The sequence below is a fragment of the Poecile atricapillus genome, chromosome 3 (assembly GCF_030490865.1).
Source record: "Poecile atricapillus isolate bPoeAtr1 chromosome 3, bPoeAtr1.hap1, whole genome shotgun sequence".
In the NCBI taxonomy this organism is placed as follows: domain Eukaryota; kingdom Metazoa; phylum Chordata; class Aves; order Passeriformes; family Paridae; genus Poecile; species Poecile atricapillus.
In genome coordinates, this window is record NC_081251.1 from 76,892,514 (window position 1) to 76,914,821 (window position 22,308).

A 22,308-nucleotide genomic window follows, 5' to 3' on the forward strand; every position below is an offset into this window, starting at 1 on the left:
CCTAACAAATATGCTTAACTTTCCTAGTACTACCAGATGCAACTCATTTCTTCTCCCAGATTTCCAAATTTACTTTGAAAAATATGAAGGGGAGCATTGCCAAAGCAAATGCAACTAACTAAGCTCTTACTTTATGTGTCTTATTTCCATCCTACCTTCCTTTTCTTTTTATTTACACACACAGAAAGACCACAGGATCTGCAAAGAGCAAAATTAATAAGAATAAAATAGGAAGAACATCATTAACAGATAAATGACACGGTAATCACCTAACTTAATTGCACTAAATTCTTGAAGAGTTTAAAAGAGAAAAAATAATTGAGATATGGACCAAGTTAATTGGTAATGCTGAGATGATGCTCAGCCTGCAAGAGTACTCTAAGGGGCTAAAGGACAGGATTTTTAATTCCAGTGTATTCTAGACTGTCTTTCATCCTTTTGCCTCCAAGTACAAACATGGTCTGGAGGTTTTACCAACTTATTTATAAAATTATGACAAAGTCTGCCATAGTGCACCAAAAAAAAACCCAAACCAAAACACTCACCCCCCCCCCCAAAAAAAAACAACAAAAACCTAACACAACCCCCAAATCTCCCAAACCAGCTATTGAGATTGTTTAGCAGAGTTCAAAAACTAAAAAAAAAAAAAATTCAAAAGGTGATTCAGATGGTCAGTAATAGAAGAATATCTAATAAAACATTAGATAGGAAGGGTTAAAAGAAATCTTCATATAGATATTAGGGCAAGTCTCCATTTTAACAGCATCTAAATAAAGGGGCCCTTCCTCAATCCATTCCCTTACCATGTGCAACCAAAGCACATAAAGCCTCTCATGAATATATATAGAGTTCAAAATCAAAATTAATTTTTTTGTTCCCATTACTTCTATTAGAATGTTTTTCCAATGACCCCACTAAGACTGAAAATTAGTAATCAAACTACTTTAGTTATTTCATATACATTTGTACTTCCATCAGTAGCTGACCTTTTCCAAATCTTCCTGCAGCCCTGCCATTATTCTCTATCCCAAGTTTATGTACAGAGACCAGTTATATTCCCTCTTTCCTTCAAACTGCAAAGGTAAACAGGGCTAAGTCTTCTAGCCTCCTTCCCTGTTTACCACTAGGGAATGAAAAGCTTAAGTAAAAGAATCAGAACAATAAAAAGAAGATGTTATCATTTTCCTAATCCATATTAGGGATGCTATTAAACTCTGATATTACAAATTGAAAAAGGATTTAAACACTTTGTAAGTAAGTTCCCCATAGTAAAACGAGTCCCTGTGTTCATCATTGTGTTGTACTAATTAAACAGTTTTAACTAAAATGGTCAGAAAGTACGCACAAGCTGTTTATCACTGCTGGCCTTTGAGCTTCAGTATACTCAAAGGACATGCTACTTTAGATGCGATAATTACCAAGTTCTTACATTTTTACTGAAGAGGCACAGAAGAGTTCCAACAGAGAATTTCACATTAATCAGAGATAACAGGCTACTTATTAATAATAAAGCCATTATTATAATAGAAAAAACATTTATTCAGTTCAACATTTATAGGTACTAATTCCAAAAACTGTTTAAATTGATATGAGGCAGAAAGTTTAGTCTCAGCTCTTTAGGGAAATTCGAGAAAATTAATCATTTATCTGAAGCATAAGAAATGCTAAAGACTATTAACTATTCACCCACAAACAACAGCTTATCCTCCATTCTTCTGCTTCTTAAGAGGAGATCAACAATTTTTTCTGACATCTTTCCTTCTCACTTTTAAAAATTCAGATGGAAGTTATTTCACCATGAATTGGAAATGCCTTCAAAATGTATAGACAAACATAAAGACTTATATGAGAATATAAATATTACACTGTAGAGAACTCACTTTTAACTTAAGGGCCAAATACGGGCAATTAACGGAATTTCATTTCTTGGGTGCCTTTTGCACAAGTTGTCTCTCAAGTTTCAAGCACGTATACACACGGCTCAGAAAAGTTAAGTATCTCAAATCTCAGTTTTAATACTAAAATTTCTATAAAGATTAAACACCTTTTCAAGGGTGCTAGAAGAAAAAAAATACAAATAGACCCAATTGCGTAACAGTAACCTACTACGAAAAAAAAGTGCCACAAAGGAGACGGTCCCAACAGTTACACAATTTATCAGACTGTGACTACATAATGGAAAAATTCTCCTTATTAATACAACACACCAAAGAAAATTAATTCTTCCTTAGCAAGATTTTTGCATATCTTCCACTTACTAGTACAGAAGTAGAAATTCAGACTCTGCACAGTCAGCATTTAAAAACTACAGGCTGTTTTGGTCAATTAATTTTTTGGCAAGCTAAACCTTACATCAACTATGGCCTTCAAATAAATATTAGATTAAAAATACTCAATATGTACGAGTATTAGAAAAACAAATTAGAAGCCTTCAGGGGATTTTACATATTTATTTTAGCCTTTAAGTTTAACTTCATATACTCTACTTTCTGTGGCTAACCAAAGGATAGTAAAACAGCAATATCAAAGTGATGCAGCCTATGAAAATTTACTGTTTCATCTTTTGTGTATGTTTATATATACACATATATAAAGCATGTTTGTTTAAACTTATGGTAAACCACTATTTTTATGCCTCACAAGTAACTGAGGATTCTGTGCACAAAATAGCACTGTAATACTATCCAGTATTACTACAGTCAACTAACCAATATGCTCAAAATTCTAAGTCAAAAACATTTACCATAACAAAAGTTTATTAAAACACCCTAACATTTTGCTGATTATTTTTTAATTTCTAAAAATATTATTAAGTATACTTCAGAAACCCAGTTTCTGGTCACTCTTCTCTGAGCAACTTCAGGTTTATCCAACTTTATATCTTTGTAATGTATACAAGACTGTCAGTTGGAAGAAAATTACGGCAACAGAAAGAATCAACTAGATTTATCTGGGAAACTCACTCTCATAGTCTATACAGCATGTCTCTCCTAAATCTAGTAACAACTAAATTAATTGCTGAATATGAGTAAGAAATTTCATATACCGTTGTGAAAATTCTCACAGGTAACAATTTCTATCCTTACACACAAATTTACCTTTACAGGTGAAATTAATACTTACAAGTATTACTTTTAAGTATTACTTGTATACAAGTATTACTTTTTTTTTTAACAGGTTGGAATCACTATGCTCCAGACCTTTTAAATATTGTGTTAGCCTGAATTCAAAGCAGGTTACTTAATTTCTAACTTGCAGAAAGATTTTAGAAATGGCCCACATACCAAATCACAGCTTTTTATTTGTATGTAGTGGTATATTCTAGTTGATTAACCAGTTGTTGAGGTTGTGCTGCTCCCATTCCAAGCAGCAATGAACACAGAACACCGGACTTGGCTCCCCAGTGAAGCTTGAACTGCCAGGTCCCACCACAGCAGCAAAGGCATCACATTTTCTAGCACACACTTCACATCATCTCACAAGAACCAACAGCCTTTTTATTCTGGGTCACATGTATACAAATCACAAACTTCTCCAACTTCTGAATGCCTAAGAGTTTATTAAAATAAATTAGTGACCACTTCAAGGCAGTTCTTCTCAAAGCAAAGAGCTAGCAGTAGCTAGTGAAATCATTACTTTGTCAGTAACTAGAGACAAACTCCTGCTTATTTACATTATATTTGATAATTAACTGGCAGTGAAGAGCTAAGCTACTAAAACACTGATTTCCAGAATGGCAGCTTAATAGTTAAGGGAAATCCAAGACCTTTTTTCTTACTCATAATCCTTATACAGCAAGCATCGAGTTCTGTAAAAACTACAACAAAATAACTAAGGCAACTCTTCACAAAGAATACATTGTCAAGTTAAGAAACTGAGATTTCAGTAACTAAGAAATGTTTTTAAAAGCCACTAAACAATATAATTCTAAGATATATGGAGGTATTAAGTCCAGAGCTACTTCCATGGCTTTGTGTAACAATTGCATTGGATAATTCCTCTAAAAAAATCTGTAATTCTGAGGAGTTTCAAAAGAATTACTGTTTTTGGTGTGGGGACACGTATGCACGTACACAAATGTATACAGACACATATATGTTTAATGTGGAAGAAAAATGCAATACAAGGGAAAAGACATGTCCTTAATGCCAGTGTAAATTCCTTGAACACTTTTCCCAGTAGACATATTTTAACCCCAAAGTAAAAAACCTGAAAAGTTGAAATGGGAGAGAAGGCATTTGTCTAAGTATTCTGTTCTGAAAATAAGGACTTGCACTTTATTTTGTTATTGGAGCATGGCACAGAGAGGTTTACTTAGAGGTCTGTATGTTCTAAGCAGCATTGAAATAATAAAACCCCATTTGGAGAGCTTAATTAAATTAAGCATACAAAGAAAAGTCACAGAAATACACAAGTGTTACTTCCATTTTTGCTGTTATGTACTTTCTTCCACTTTATATCACTTTAATGTACAAATCCCTTAACTGCACCCTGCACTCCTCTACTGAAACAGAACCTGCAAATTCTGTTAGGGAAGAGTAACACAGTTTCTTATTTTGTCACTGATCAATGAAAGCTGTTGGGGTAGTCAGGGTAGATTTTGAAAGGACTGTTTTTCCTAGGTAGTTTTTAGAAACGCTTCAGACCAGATGAATTCAAAATAGTTCTAGTTAAATAAAACCATTCTCCTTCAGAAGGTAAGTGTACAGTGATCACCCCATGGAGACCACAATATTGACAGGCAAGCAAAGAGTTTTGCTTAAGCAGGGTGGGGAAAGAGGAGAGGACAGGACAACCAACCCTGAGATAAAGACACTTCTATAAGCAACAGAACTGGTTACACAGGTATGGGACAAACAGTAATTGAGACTAAGTTCAGTCTCCAAAATGTCTCTGAAGGGCTCCTAAGCATTCTGCAGCTGACTTTTAGAGACACACCAAGAGGAAAAAAACCACTATCCCAAGAACTACTTTCCTCCTCAAATTCACTTCACAAGTGTCTCAGGACAGACAATACTGAATGAACGAGATAACTAGGATCTTACATCTACGGTTTAGCAAGCCATACTAGTTTGGCATACAACACAACCTTCTTCCACTCACACTCACTGCAAATCAAGCTAAGTGGAACATACACCGATTCCCTAGTATCCAAAGCAACTCATCGTGATCCAAGGGTAGCATCACATGAAATTTATATTTAAAGACGATCACAAAGATCAAAAAATAATTTAGGGACTAAAAAGATATACTTACATCTGGATATTCTTTTACAGGCACATATAGTTTCTCTTGTAACTGTACAATAGGTCCCACAGCATCTGGTAATTCTGCACTTCTCTTCTCCGTACTACCATTTAATGTGTCGTTATACATGTCTTTCCGTACTCTGCTAATTTCTGTGGGGGGAAAAACGTATATTAGGCATTAAATACAGTAACAGATTACAATCTAACATGACAATTTTCTCTTTCTATTATTTCCCAAATTTTAATGCCATTTTCTTCCTCTTCTTATGAACATCATGGCAGCTTAAAGATCTACTCTGGTTTTGTTTATTTTTCTTCTGTTTTGTTTGGGGGCTTTCAGTGTGTTTTGTTGGTTTTTATTTTAAATTGCAGCACCCATCCTTAAATGTCTCTTATGTCTGTAAATTTGCTACCTACTCATCCATCCTGTTTATGGAATTCAGCTATTGAAGCAAAAATTACGTGCACCTCCTCAGAACACTTACAAGATTGCTCACTTCATTTTAAAGGTGTATAAAACAGTTCTTTTATGTTTTTCTAAATAATAAAGCAGCTAGAAAGCAAAAAAAAAAAAAAAAATTAGAAATCTGTACCTAACATAAAAAATAGAAAAATGCATCTATACAGTACTTTTGCTAGTTATGGGATTAACTACAGCACTGGGAAATTAAATGGAGCATCTTTCAGCAATGGGAAATAGGACAACTTAATAGCACAGTTCATGAGCACATGGTAGGACAACAAACCGGTATTGTTCTACTGACTACCCCCAGAGATAATGAAAAAAACAAAGTGCAGTGTGGTATTAGAGACCTGGGCAAGCTCTCTGTGCAACCAGAAGCCCTACTACTTCAAATCAAAGTAATGAAAAGCTCCTCAACAACTCCAGGGAATGTCAAGGGTGAACTTCAAAGTACTCTTTCTACCATTTACACCTGTGTTACTCACACCTTGCAGTATTTACTTGGAAGATGTAGTTTAGAAGTAATAAACAAGGTAGTTAAAAATGGGTAATTTGATTCAAATCTACATTAGCATCACTAAGCTGTAAGAGTCTGAGAATGAACACAAAGCTTTCTTTTGTTTAACCAAAAAAGACATTTAACAAGAAGTTAAATTTTACATCTAAATCTGTTAAACATGGTACTTAAATTGCTGCTGTAAGAATCAGAAATTCCACATTTCAAAATTTATGGAGTCCAAAATAGTGTAAAAATGTTATCAATGAGATTATTTCAGTATCACTGAAGAATTACTTAAAATGAATGTATTAACCAAGTTTCAAACCAAAAACTAACATTGCAACAGGACTGTTCCCAAAGCATTAAAGACTTACAACAGCATGGGCTGTAACAAAGCCAGTTATCAGTAGTTCCAGTCTTTTACTTAGAATTGCAACAACTGCTTTCAAAACCTTCAGAATTAAACATGACACTGAAAACAGAAATCTTATGCTTTCATCTAAATACAGGAAGCCACAGAAAGAAGTCATCACTTGAAACTCTAGCAGCAGACAAGAGATTAATGTAACCTCTGTTTCATAATCAGTTTCTTCTCTGGCAAATGATTAATAGCTGAGATTCCACCACCTGAAAAACTGTGGGGTGGGGGAAAGCATCAGAAAGGAGACCTCTCTGAAACGCATATTCAGGAACAAGTTGTTTCGCTGCTGGAAACTGACACAGTCATGTGTACTGTATCATGATTTAGTAAAAAACACCTGTTTATAATGGGGAACACAAATTTTGTCACCATATAATCACAGCTGAAGGAAAAAATACTCATCTCCTTCTACACACAATTTTGGCAATGAGCACAAATTCCTCGGAACTACAAGCAGTATTTATAGTGGCTCCAGTATATTAAGAAATTTTTAGCACATCTCTTTGAACAAATACTACTATCTTTTGGCACACTTCGTTTCCTTTTCATTCTCTTCAGATTTTCCATTAATTTACACTACACTGAGACAAGCTAGACAGTCTACAGAAGTATTGAAGCCTAAGCAGCAACACAGTCATTTTTATATATAGCTGGCAGCTATGAGTAGCCGCACCTAAATTCACCTTTTAAAATCTATCTTTCATGCAGAATATAATCACTAAGATTGGATATCATAGTCTTCACAGAAGAAAACAAACATTTATTTTAATCTTTTCTTTGCAAATAATCCTGTGCCTCATTCATGACACTTGGAAACCAAACATTCAGAACACACAAAGACAGTATGAGAGCTTCTTCAGGACTACCCCTCAATTTCAGCTTCTGTGAAACCTAAGCTATCTATCGCACCTCAAACTTTATAGAGAATAAAGACATCTACCAAAACTCAGTGAGTAGAAAACTTCACTATGGGACCAGACACCTGAACTCTAGTTTTCTTCGCATGTGCAAGTTTGTCTTTTCTCTACATTCAAGCCAGCAGCAATGGTAACAAGCATCAGTACAGGGACAGACAGCTACAGCAATCAGCAGAATCACTTGCTCCTCAAGTGCTACCATTTCTTCTGCTTCTTGGCATTTTACCCTCTCTCTTGTGAAAGACTTTCTCCAAGACCTCAGAAGAAACATTCAGAAGCAACAGATGAAATAACAGACTTGTATTCCCTGCTTTCTTTAGCTGCTGTTCCAGCCTCCAAACTCCACTTCAACACATTATCTATGATACTCTCTTTCCACTTTTCTTGACAGAAATTAAAGACTACAGCTTAAACGATAAAATTATTAGATCAAGTCTCTATTTCACCCATTGTCTCTCACTCCTAACTGTAGTTAGATGGAGTACAACCATCCTAAGGTATTAAGTGCAGCCGACCACAAGCATTCTCTCAAATGCACAATCATGAAGTTATCTGCTTGATATGCCTCCTGGGTTTTTTTAGATTCTGCTGAATCATTCTACACATCTGCAAGATTACTTTTTTTATTTTATGACTAATAGCACTTTACTGACATACCTGCGTCTTGCTTAATCTCTGGTGCCTCAACAAGACTCCATACAAAGTACTGAATTTTGATGGCAACACCTTTTCTTTTATGGTCTCCATCACACCCAATTCAAGATTCTAGTCTATTCAATCTCTTGCAGCTTTGCCACTCAAGGCAGTTACACGTATCAACAGAATTATGTGGTACTGTATTTTCAGCACCTCCCTCAAGTTTACCAGGACTTAATAAGGTTTCAGAAAGTATCACCTGCAGCATGTCAGAGGAGATAAAAGTTCTGCTCTCTCAAGCCCTAGGAAGTACCATTTTATTCTGAAATACATTAAAATACCTAAAAATCTGAGGAGCGGTGCTCAAGTAGGAAAGTCAAATCCTCCAAGCACACCTTTTTATTTCTTAGGATTGAATTCACATATATTAAAAAAAAAAAAGTCAAGTAAACAGTCTTCAATTTAGATTTATTTCACATTTCTTACTCACTACCAAGTAGGTCTTCCCTTTCCTAAAAGCTTATTTGGTAAGTCTCTCATGAAATCACATTTTTCAAGTTCATTTGTAAAGCTTTAGCTCCTTCACATTTGCAATTTGTCACAGATTCCTCCCTCTCACAGAAAGTCAACTGATTCAAAAATAAGGAAAGCTTTATTTTCAAAGTGAACATCTAAGTACAATTCTAGGTACTTTACCTCTACCTTAATGCTGCAGTGGTAATTATGTTGTATAACACTCTAGGGATTTAAACGAGTGTTAGTAAGGAGAGATACTTAATTATAATAGTAGATATGACTGGGGAAAAAAAAAAGCAAAGCATACAGCAGTTTCTCCATATCTCTAAAACCTGTGAGTTCTATCAGTGCATTAATAGGTTTCTGAAAGGATATAAGTACCTATCTCTACTGTAGGTAAAAGCAGAAACTCAAAGAATTTCAAAATCTACAATATTCACCTTTAACAATACCCTGGTCTACACCATTCTAAGTAGTAAGTTTAGAAGTAAATGACAAATGTGTCTTGCTTACAGCAGGGTAGTGGAAAAATAAATTCAAAAGAAAAGACAAACTGGTTTCAGTATCTTTATCTTGTTCCACCTTAATATGGCATGACCTAGTTAGCCATGGTAGCAATGACATGCATTCTGGTCCAGGGGACATTTTTCTTCCTCTGTCCCAAAAACTATACAAGTAACATCTTTTGTTTCCTTTATCTACAGAGCATATTTTTCAATCTAATTCCTTTCCAAGATATGTTTTGAAGCAGGATATACTCTTTATACTGCTTACATCTGTCTACAGATATGTACTGGTTTGATTTCTTCATTAAAGTATTCTTCTCCCTTGAATACACAAAGAACAACGTTCATGTGAGTGTTTGTCATCACATTAAACACCACTAAGAAGTCACTAATTTTCAGTTGTCAATTATTCCTTCAGAAGAAGTAAGATTCTGCATATGTGTTTAAGACTTCTGGGTTGCAGTGTAAAATGGGTTTACATAAACTATTCTGCAAGAATATTCAAAGTAGGAAATCACTGAAAAATTATTCAAATCCTTCCTGTCACACCACTTTGCAAACCACTTTCATCACCAGTGGCCACATCTTTACTATTTCTCACAACAAAAGCTTCCTCTAAATTATGAAGTTTTATTTTTTGGAAGGGCAGCAGACTTACTGTTTTTAAATTGATACATTCCGCACTGTTGTTTAAACCAGAACTAAGAATTTGAAGAACTGAAACAAATCTTCTGATACTCCAATTTAGCTACATCCTTTTAAACAGAGTTAAACTCATGCAACTTTGAGCTTATGTTGCTTTCCTAAGACCATGTTAAGTCATCAATGCACACAGAATTCCTTTTTTGAAACTAACAGAAGAGCACCTTAACTTCATCCATTGTTTTTCAATACACAGCAAGTGGGGGTGGAACAAGCCAGTAGTAAAAATCATCAAGAAACACAGAATTCATCAAAACACTAATCATCTTCTAACACCAGCAGGCATGCTTCCTTAACCAAGTGGAGCACCAGGCTTTCCAAGATTCTCAAGAACAAGCTAGTTTCCATATGAAAAAATAGTTAAGTTAGGAGCAAATATTTAAACTTAAACGTTTAAGAGTTATGGTAAGAAAAACTGTTATGTTCATATAGCTAAAAATCTACATGGTACTTGGATCTCATTGATGCATAGAACATCAGTTTCAGTTTTCTACTTTCTCAGAGAAATCAAGTTATGCCCAAAATATCAATGACACCAGATTTTTCACACGCAGCATAATTTTATGTATTTTGACAGGCAAAAGTAATTCTTATAATTTTTTTCTTACAGATCATGACACTAAACTGAAGCATGAATAACACCTTCAGCATTTCCACAATAGCTTTTTGCAAAAAGTGAAAAATTCTAACAACTATCTATCAGAGACCACTTTAGCGAGTCCACTCGAAGGCATGCGATTAGCATGCATTGCACTGAGTGGGCAAGTGAGGAACTAACTGAATTAAGTACCTTCTCATTCTTCACTACTATGCAGAGCAATTTTCTTAAATGCAACAAAATGTGTGCAATAAGTTAATATTTTTACAAAGTGTTTTTGTTGCACACAACTGCTGCTAGATCATCACATTAGGCATTTCAGAGTTACTTTTAAGCAACAAAATATTTTTTTCTAATTCTTTTGCAATCAGGTAAGTCCCTAAACTAGAAAAAAACCACTAATAGAGTCACTAACACTTACAGGCACTAACATAACAGACATAAAATTACCACTTTGTAGGATCCAAATACACTGAATAGGGGTCCATGATTTATACAGGCAGGCAACCAATTCCATGTGCCATTAAAGCATTACCCATTAATTAGACAACAGCAACTAGATACCAGTTAGTTTTATATAATATAACAGTGTGTCAAACAGAATCCAATAATATTGCAAAAAATATGGAAAATATAATAATGGAGAGAAAAAAACCCACAAAAAGTAGGAAACTGTTATATTCTGCTCTTACTTATAATCTCTGAAGACCAGTGAATTATAATCTCTCTTGAAGGGGTTCTGAAGACTAACACAGAGCATGTACTTAAACTACAACATGAGTAGCGTGCCAAGCTCATCACCTTCACAAAAATAATCTTGTTGACACAGCATGTACCAAATTTAAATACAACTTCTATTATAAAATTTAAAAGAAAATCCAAAGTGGCATCACACCATTAATGCACTAGATCAATAGACAGCCTCTCAGAAGAAATGAAAAAGTATGTGGAAGTACTGGAAGTACTCAACATCACCACTGAGAATATGGCACACAAGTCATTCAGGAGTATCACAAAAAAAAAAAAAAAAAAAAAGTGTTTGCATTTCAAATTTCAGTTCATCTTCTAATGCTTTGGAAAAACCATAGGTTCTTCTCTTTTGCTCCTCGGAGCCCAATCTAGCAGTTACACTTTTGATGATTAAACTGTCAGTCCAATGATAAGTGGGCAGCGCTTTCAGCAATTTGTCAGCACTCTTGGTGTCAAAATTCAGTCATTTCTTCTTGCAAGAAGAGCCTGCAAACTCCTTCTTTTGCGGGCAGTTGTAAGGTTTGTATCAAACTGACTTCAAAACCAAATAGAGCATACTCATCTGTTCGCTTTGTATAAATGTCAACAGAAATCTTTAACGTGCTTTATTATTGGTGGAACATTGCAACTCATGTGTTTTCTAATCTAGCAGCTTTAGTATGCTTACTTGGCAAAGAAATAGCTGGTTTTATTCATCACAATTTTATCAGTTTTCACTGTTAACACCAGTGCTGTTTGCTACTACTGCTGATGCAGCAGAAATAGCAATGCTAGCAAAAAAACCAAGTAATTTTTAATATTGTGCCACATGGACTTGTACCCTGCATGCATCATCAGTACATGACTTAAAATGCTGGCAAGCATTTACACTTCCCACCCCGATATTAAAGCCGTGAAATGCCTACACATCAGGCAAACAAGATTCATAGTATCTGTCCTTCAGAAACCAACACAGAGTAAAAAAATAAAACAAATAAACCCCAAAAACAAACAAAAAACAACCTTAGGATCAAGCAGAGCTGATAAACAGATAAAAACTTTGACAAATTTTCATGTATCAGCAATTTTGGTCTAAAGCATGACACTAAACTCAGACATAATAAACTGGTAAATTTAAAACAGTCATGCATTTGTTTCCACTTACTAAAACTTGCATATATGTTATTTGACATTATGATATGTCAGAAAGGCCAGAGCAGGTCTGAAAAAGTCCATCAATCCTGCATTACAGCTGCCAGTGGCAATCTGCATTTTCTTAAAAAAAATAATACAAAGATTGAATAGTCTCCACATTTTCTTGGTAAGCTCCAAAAGCTGCATATTTGAGATGAAGTTCTTGTATTTGTCTCATCATACCCCAGCACTGTGCTCCAAAAGCCTAAATATCTTGAACATAAAAATAAGTTTATATGTTCCCAAGAGGATACTTTAAAGAACTGATCAGCAGTCTACTTGGCGTATTCAACTAACGTAATACCGCAACTGTCATACACTATCCATCCACACCCAAATGAGCAGAACTGGAAAATGGAAAGCTTCTTGAGGTGAGTAATTAGCTGATAAAGAGAAAACAGTAACATGAAAGTCCGTCAGTACAGCAGGACTGCTGAAGCACATTTGGTGTCTCATATCTGCATCAGGCTTAACTACCACCCTCTCAAAAATCCACTCTAGTTCCCTTCAGCAGCAAGTTGCCCCTAAATACTTACAGAATAGAATCAATTAGGTTGGAAAAGCCCTCTGAGATCCAGTCTAATCTGTGACCAAACTCACCAACATATCAACTAGACCACAGTACTAAATGCCTTTTCCAGTTTTTCCTTAAACTATGTCCTTCTGTCCTGTCCCTGGTTGCTTGGGAGAAGAGGCCAAGCCCCACCTGGCTACACCCTGCTTTCAGGGAGCTGTAGAGTGAAAAGGTCTGCCTGAGCCTCCTTTTCTCCAGGCTAAACACCCCTAACTCCTTCAGCTGATCCTCTTCTGGAGGACTTCTGCTCCAGACCCTTCACCAGTTCTGCTACCCTCTGGACTCACTCCAGCTCCTGAAGTTCTTCCTTAGTTACAAGTACCACAGCCAAATGTACATCAAGCTTCTAGAGCTATTCAAAGTTCTCGACTGTTTGTTTTACCTTCCACACTCAGCAGCATAATCCAAGTGTTTGCCAGATAACCAAAAGTATAAACAACTTGAATATCTTAGATGTGGGAGAATCTGCAGTAATACCTGTGTGAACTCCTAGTCACCAGAAAGATTAAATCAAGGAGCCATCCATTCCGTGAGATTTAAACAACAATGTTGTTTGGCACGCTCTAAAAACATCAGATTGATATGGAAGTTCTGTCAGCTCAGACAGAACTTCCATGGTTTTAGTTCCTCAGCTGGGTATTTTCTTACAAAAATACACTACTTCAGTTTACTGTCTTTTTTTTTTAATTGATCCTTGTGAAAAATGTAGATTGACTGGTCTGCAATGGACCTTTCTCTACTCACACACAATTCCATTCTCCCTTCATACCATAATCAACTGCTGTCCACTTTCCACAGGTATCTTCTGCACATGAAATAAAGTGTATTTACGTTCAACAACTATGAAGTTATGTAATGGGAAGCTCTCCAGTAAAGCCAGAAGGGCATTCTCTCAAAATGTATCCCAAGCACTTTGGAAAAGAACAGCCTGATTAATATCAAAATCACCTGGATATCAGCATCAAAATCCCACACTATGCGATTCTGCCAATAAGAGCAAGAAGTGCATAAAAGGGCTAGACACTGTTTCACAACCTTTAAAACAAAACAAAGTAATTTAAACAAATTTGTGGCATAGACCCTTTTAAATAGTGAGTTTTGAAGCTTACTGTAAAATTAAAACTTTAGAATTGCTTATTCTTAGGACTGAGAAGTAAAAACTACTTTAAAAACCCCACTGGAAAACTAAACAGCAGCACTGTTTTCTTTCCTGTATTTAAGGGTGCACCTAAAGACTCACCAATTTCAAAGAGCAACCTAGAGCACATGCAGAGCTATTTTCTCAGTCTTTGGGAACCATCCAAAATGATCCTCCACAGTCAATAATTACAAGAAAGCATTCCATTGGTTAATGGACTCTTCTTCTTTTGTATGAGAAGAGTGAGGGATTTTTTGGTTTGTTTTTTTTTTACTTTCATGACCACTCAAAAGTAATTATCTATTCACTAACATAGTCATGTTATGTGAGCCTTCTCTATCTTTTAATAATCGTTTTAATGCCAAAGTAAATTTCATACATTTTAACATACCAAGGCAATCTGAAGAAATACAAAACTTGTTCACTTATATAAAGTATTTCAGAAAATGTTGGGAAGTGAAGATGCATATCCTGCTGTGTTCTGTCCATTTTTCACAGTCTTGTATTTCTGCATCACAAAACTGAATCTTCTACAGTTTATGCACATAGTGATCACTTGATACATTGAAAGCCACTAGATGTCTGGACCATACCCAGCCTGCTTCATGAGATCAAGGGGAGAAAAAAAATTAGTCATTATTACCTGATCAGTTGTGAAGCATTACCATTATGCATTCTTTATTAAAAGAATATATAAAAACTATATTGCCACTGAGACACTGATGAAAATACTTTATAATCAAAAAACTTGTATTTAGGCACTGTAGGTTTTGTATCTGTGACATCTAAACAAACTGATCACTGGTTATCAGCTGAAGAATTTACCTAATGCTCTAAGAAACATCAAAATGTGAGGAAGCAAGCATACCTAGAGATAACTGACCTAGTTAATAAAGTGAACATTTCCAATTCTAACCTGCTAGCATGTCAAAGCTATTCCAGTACTTGTAAGAAATATCTCTATGTATTTCTGAAGTACAATTTCATAAGAGGCCAACCTGACGGCTTTCATCACTTCAACTGGAACCTAATTCATCTGAATAGGACTGACTAGTGCCTCTCATTCCAAATTTACTTTTTCTTAGCTGATCACATACAACAGTAACACAATCCCACTTTTATATACACTGCTCCCCATCATACAGCATTGTTGTAAATGCTGCCCTACCTAGCTCTTTCAGCATTTTATTCACAAGACTAAGAAAGTAACCATTTTTGGTTGACAAGTACCAGCACTGACAAGTTAGTCATACACAACATTAAATACATTAACTATTGCACTCCTCTGATATAAATTACATTATGAAGATACATTGTGCAACTTTAAATTAAGTTTTAAATACTGGAAGACTTCCCAGAGTCAGTACATAAACAAGATCTCTACTTAATCCCAATCTCTACTTAACCAAATACATAACCATTGCCACAGCTTAAGAAATTTGACAACACAGCTAACCAAACTACAACCCTAAAATTAAGCATTATCCATCTGTGTTAGAAAATTACACACATCCAATACATCTGAAAACTCTTGAGTTGGATGTAGAATGACCAAACATACTCATGCAGGAAAACACTCCAAAATTTAGTTCTACAGTAAACATTCCATCCAGACACATTAGTCCCATTTTTGTTACTATGCCATGTTTCAAACACATTGAAGAAGTTTTTAGAAACCAAATGAAAGTCTGTAAGACATATGACAAGTTTACCACAGACAGCACTAGACTAACACAATAATTATAAGAGTGCTCAAGAAACAGAACTGTTCCCATGGAATACTCTGCATAAAATTTAACTAAAGAAATTTGTTTAAAACATGGCAGGGAAGTTGGAATTAGATGATCTTTAAGGTCCCTCCAACCAAAAAGCATTCTACAACTCTATGAAATGGGTACTGCTAGAAAAGCTTTTCAAGGTATAATTTTAAAAAAAGTGACAAAAAGTGACAAAAGTAGAACTGATTAAAAGGAGGTTGTCAAAACATGATTAAAAAAATCTATCAAGAACAATACATATGGTAATAGGAGAAGTTTTTACCTTACTGCAAATTTAAATTTATTATATAAACACAATCAGTAACAAAAATTCATATATGAGAAATATAACTAGGAAAAAATTTTAGTAATGTCAATAAATACTTTAAAAAGGTGTTGAAAGTAGTTTAAAAATGCTTGTATTTATGCTAGGTAATACATACAGAAAAAAACTATTTAAATATTGTCACCGAGTTCCTCTATTACAACTGTTAAACAACTTCAGCATCACATTGAAGTGATTAAGATAACCAGTCAGCTTTGAAAAGTTGACCATTTTTCATCAACGTAGAAGAAAAGAAACCAAAACAAAACAGTGTGCTTGAATTCACTGCAAATACCTACACCTCAATAATCTCCTAAAAGATAAATATACCTATGTAATAACGGTTCTCCGGGGAAGTGAAACCTGGCAACAATCAAACTAAACTTCACATGACTGAGACCTAAATTCAAGGTTAAAAAAGTAGGCTGCTGGCAATTGTAATTTTCACTAAAGTGGAGTATTTTTTTAGACTTGAACATAAGTTAAAATGAAGTGACATATTAGTATACTAATCTAACTGTTATCCATCCTTTTGTGCTACACATTAGTTCAGCCATCTGACTCAACACATTACCAACCAGCAGGAAATCAGCAAGGCAACTAACGCTTTCAAAACATGCAGAGCCAGCAAAACCTTAGAGAATCAACTACAGCTACCACCATCACCCTCTGAAAAAGTGAGAAATAAGAGCATTCCTACTTACATTTATTTTACTGCAGTGAAAGGTATTAACTCTTATTTGTCCTGTTTTATTTCTTTTTATTCCACATAGTGAATGGAATGTTGAACTTAAATTGTAAGTTGAGTATGTTAAAACCAACTTAGATCATTTTACTAAGTTTTGTTTCTGTCAAGAAAAAACAAAACTCTTCCAAAAAAAAAAAAACAAACAAACCTTTAAGAGTATTTTTATACTATAACAAAACCCCACTGGCTGTCTAAGGTCTAAGCAGAGTCACATTCTTTTTGCTCTTTTACATGACAGATACCTGCTTTTCAAAAACTACAGTGCTACCTGCTCTATTAGGTGGATTCTCATCTCAACCAACACAGAACTAGTTCAGCCCCTTAACCATAACAGCTTTCACTCAGAATAATGAGAATATATGGCCTGCCTACTATGTAAACAGAAGTATTAAGTCAGTGGTACTACTCTAGAAGTACTACTTCTAGAATAATCAGAATAAAAACAGACTTCTAAATATCCTTCTTTTTCATGTCACACACAGAATTTGATTTGCATGTAACATCAGTCCCCCATTAGGCAGACCTACCTTGACAAGTGAGGCAACCCGAGTCAAAATGGCCCTCAGAGTATCTGAGTCAGTGCAAATCCAAACTACCTTGGAGATATCCTTGTAAAGGTACATGGGTGACTTAGGCTGTTTGACAGGAGATTCCAAGCAGCATGGTTATGTACACTGTCACAACAGCAACCCACTAAAATCTAATAAAACAAAACCACAGCCTTTCCTCAAAAACACAATTGCACACTTCAGGAATGTGAAGAGGTGACTACTCCTTGATAAACTACTACTAATATTTTTAGAGTTGCACAGTGTAATTCTCCTGGGAACTATGACAATATTATCATATACTGTTGGTTCCAAAATAGTGAAGAATGCCATTATTAACTGAAATAATTCTTCAGACTTCTAATCCTCAATTACTGTTACTAATCAGTAACAATTATTACTATTACTGCGTATTTAGGCCCTGCCTTGTGACACCACATCAATAAAGTATCACCCTCAACAACGAGCCCCATGACTCTTTCCATGTAAATAAATATACACTGTCTTGGTTTATATCTTATTGTCCAAGTTAACATTCACTTGCTCAACACCAAGAGGTATTTCCTAAAAGGCTGAATCACACTCTGCTGGGAAGACTTTATGAACAATCTCATGGAATACGATAAAGAAATGAAAGATGTCATCTTTTCCCTATGATATTCAAGATCTGACCAAACAAAAAGAACCTAGCAATGCTTCAGAGAACTGCTGCCTGAGACTCCCCCAGTATCAGAAACATCACTCTTTCAAAACAAGCATGCCTGAAAGTTCTCATCTGTGTACATCTTATGGATCACTTTTACTGCCACAAAACAACTGCGCTCCTATCTGGTAACTTGTTAAATTTAACCAGTCAGCTAGGCTGGCATTTTTCCATCCAAAGACCTCTGCCACATGAAATAAGGTATTAACTGACAGCAGAAGATGCTGTCCCGCAGCATAGGAGGAACGAGACAATTCGCCTCTGGGTTTCACAAATATTTCCTGACAGCAAAGACATGGCGAGACTCCAAAACTTTGGGTTTACTCCAGGCTCTGGAAAGCAGTTTCCTCTAGCAGACACATACATTTTGTTTTCTTCATTCCAAACCTTCTCCTACTCCCAAACTATCTTTTTTCTACACTCAAGTCCCATTTTCCACCTAGGGAAGATACAATTCTTCATTTCTTTAGTTAGTCACAGTTTTCACCCAACCTCACTCTCACTTTTTCTTCCAGAGCCCACATGCCATGAAGGATGGCTACACTACCAGACTACTGTGCTCCAACACCGTATCTTCCTGTCTGAAAAACAATTATTTCATAAAAGTTGAGATTTCAGAAGAAAGCCATGCATTTGTTTACAACACAGGAAACTCAGTCTGTTCTCCCAAGTCCGTTCCCCAAACCACAGAAACTTGCAACAACAATTACATGGCTTTCTCAGGTTGGAGTAAAGCATTCCGGTCCCATAAGACAGCTCTGTAAGGGAGACTGCATGGAGTCTTTTACTGCAAGCACATACTCGGCAGGATAATCTTTCTGTGCTCAAACTTAAATGCTCAAATCCAAACATGATCTATCTCATTTAAATCTAGGCAGACTTCCAGACAAAATGACAAAAGTACTTACTTCAGCAACTTCTCACAGAAAAAATTTTAAGTGCATTTTGTTTTAAAATACTAGTACTTTTTTGCTCATGTTCATTCTTGTAAAGTTTTTCACTGCTTTAACTGAAGCCTAAACCACACACTTGGCATGAGAAGCTTCAGGTAGTTCTGCAAAGTTAAAACAGCAGAAGAGGCCATTTAGTGGAATGTATAACACAAACTTGATCACAAGTTGTATCAGAGCTATTTAAAATATAAATGATAATACAGCACATTCCAGAGATCATATCTGCAGCTTTACTTTACATAATTCATCTGTTTCTTCAGAAACACACCCATAGTCTGAATGACTGAAAAAGCATTTCAATTTATGTACTTGAAATACAAGGATTACTGGTACCATGATGATAGTGTCCTTTTCAGTGTCATAGCATTTGATACCAGATACTACAGTGAAAGATTACATCACCTCTGCCAGTCTGCCTATAAGGAAACCATTTTAATTTTGTTTCATGGTTTATCTTACATATCTTAAGGACAACCACCTCCTAACACCAAACATCCCATAGAAACATCCCTCCCTGCCTTCCCCCTCTCTCTGCATCCCTGCTAACTACTCCTATGCCCCCACTACCCTAAAATGTATTTCAGCTTTAAATACAGGGTATCAAAATGGAACTGAGATGAGGCCTCAACTACACACCAGCTTATACTACTGCTTCCAACATTAATTACCAGACCTATATTCCACCCCAGCAGATGAGCCACCACTCATTAAACCCCAGCCATGCACGACTAGTAATGACATATAGCTGAGGCTACATTAGCAGAAGGAAATAAAATTTTAACACATACTGTGTTGAGCAGGAGTAGAAAAGTTCCATTTTTTTCCCTGCATTTAACATTACAGATTTGTTTTTATAAGCTTTGAGTAGAAAAGCAGCCAAACCCTGAAACAGGCTTTAAGGCTTCTATTTTCTTCTACTTTCTGTCTCTTTAACTCTTCTCTTTCACCTGTTCCCACATACTGGTTGCAGGAGGAAACTTTTTTTTTAAATCATCTTTGAAGGATAATGAAAAAAGCAAAAGGTAAATAGGCAATCCCCTCCTGCCACTAGACCTGCAGAACATCTGGTAAAGAGCTTGACTGCTTTCAATTACACTGTACTGTGGAAAAAGAAGAAAAAGAAAACTAAACAAAATGAAACCCAAACACAGGGAAAAAAGCTCATAGAAGAACTTTTTGGGGTCCTCTGACACTTTCAGAACTCATTTCAATGTGATGTTCCTCCAGAGCATGCAACCACGCTCTCACACTATAAAGTGTTCTTGGAAGCACCCTAGGGGAAGTCTATAAAGGTCCATACAATGTAGTGAAGAACTAGAAATACAACCAGTAACACTAGTTATAATTACTATTCAAAACACCCTGGATGCATGCTGGATACATTTCAGCTTGACAGGCAAAGTTCATATGAGTAATATTCTATTCGTTTTCCTGATTACTGTGGCCAGTATCAAATGAAACATCTTAGCTGGTACATTTTCTCAGCTTTGAGAAGCAGCAGCCTTGGGATCAACTCTCATGATTTCTCCAAAAACTTTGAAAAAAATAATTTAACACTGAACTGCAATTACAGCTGTGCACTTCAAAAGGAGACTGAACACCAGGAGCTTTGCACTCCAATTAGGTGTCTCCCATGTTCCCCCAACACCTCCTCAAGGAGCAAATTTAAAAAAAAAAATAAATAAAACCACCACAATGTTTTTGGGAATAATCTTGGTCACCTGCAACATCTCTCCTGTAGGTCAGTACTGAAATTAAAGTGAAATATGAAGATACTGCTGACTGCATGATGAAGCATCTCGTCACCTCCTCACAACTTCCCATACCGGGAGGAAATCCTGAATTAAATATTTCAGATGATAGAAAAACATTCTGCAGTTAAATTAAGAGACCAATGTATTTAAGCAACCTACTTCTCTTATTTACTTTGACTTCACTGAATTATTTCAAAATTTAAACTAGACAGTTTGCATTGGAGAAACCTACTGAAATTTATTTTGTTTATGCCAAAAGTCAATGAATTGACTTTTGTTCTCTCAGAGAAATGGCAGTAATTGGTAAAACTAGGAAGCGAATTCAGTTTCTTACATCCTTCCATTCCTTTTCCATTCTTGCAAAAAAAAGTAATCAAAAGACAACTCTAATTTTACACTCACCCTGACCTTAACAAATAGTACTAAGTAGACAATCTTTATTAAATAATCTGCTTCTAACACTATTCTACATCTGGTTAAGAACATAAAAGGTAAAAAGTTCAGGGGAGAAGATATTTTTGGGTTTTGTTTTTAAAAACATCTCAATAAAATACCAAGAACAAGAACAAAACTAGACCTCAAGATGTTCCCTAAGTTTTCTCAAAAGACCTCACCTCTCATTTTAACTGATTTTAGCCAACAATCAAAAGCACAGATCAATTCCTTCACTTGGGAATGATTAGATGCACTACCTAAGAGTCTTTGTTAATGACAAATGTTAAGGTATGTTATTTACTAGAGACAAACTAAAAACAGCTTTACAAATTCAGTCAACAAAGCAAAAGAGAAATTAACTATGAACAGTAAGGCTGCAGTAAACAATACTCATGAAAACTATGAAATGTTAGTATAGATTGAGACTCAACAGGATGACTGGAATAAAAAACGTAGCAGATTAAATCCAATGCTATATAAAAGTAAATTTGAGTGGGAATAAAAATGTGCTCTCTTACACATAGCGCTAAGGTTCAACATAACAATTCAAAATAAAGTGCACATCATTCTGAGTAGGATAACAAAGACACTTAAGAAATAATTAGTATTTATTTTATTAGTAGTATTTCTTTCTATTTAGGACCCCTAAAGAAACAGAACTGAAAATAAGAAACTGAGCATGCTTAAAATAAAACAATGGTTATCATTGCTGAGTAGGTGAGCAGCAGGGAACACACAAGTTTAAATAAATAAAGTCAAAGGACAGACTGTCTTCATCACAGTTTATGATAGTATCAAGACTTTTTGTACTGTGCACTGTAGAGAATATCCTGCCTGCTCCACCTCAAGGAAAAGCTTTCTGAAAACTTGAAATGTAGGTATCAATAAGTGGAAGTAGAAAAATTAGGTGGAAGTAGACAGCATAGTATATCTGGTTACAAGC

At 35.5% G+C, this 22,308-nt stretch overlaps 1 protein-coding gene across 9 annotated transcripts in view; it reads right to left on the reverse strand.

Moving 5' to 3' along the window:
• QKI (QKI, KH domain containing RNA binding) overlaps positions 1-22,308 on the reverse strand; it is a 153,197-nt gene that overhangs the window by 110,995 nt on the left and 19,894 nt on the right. For all 9 annotated transcript variants that reach the window (XM_058836242.1, XM_058836243.1, XM_058836240.1 and 6 more), the window contains exon 2: positions 5,257-5,399. In XM_058836242.1, the coding sequence (XP_058692225.1) occupies positions 5,257-5,399 (143 nt within the window). The remainder of the gene's footprint in view (positions 1-5,256; positions 5,400-22,308) is intronic.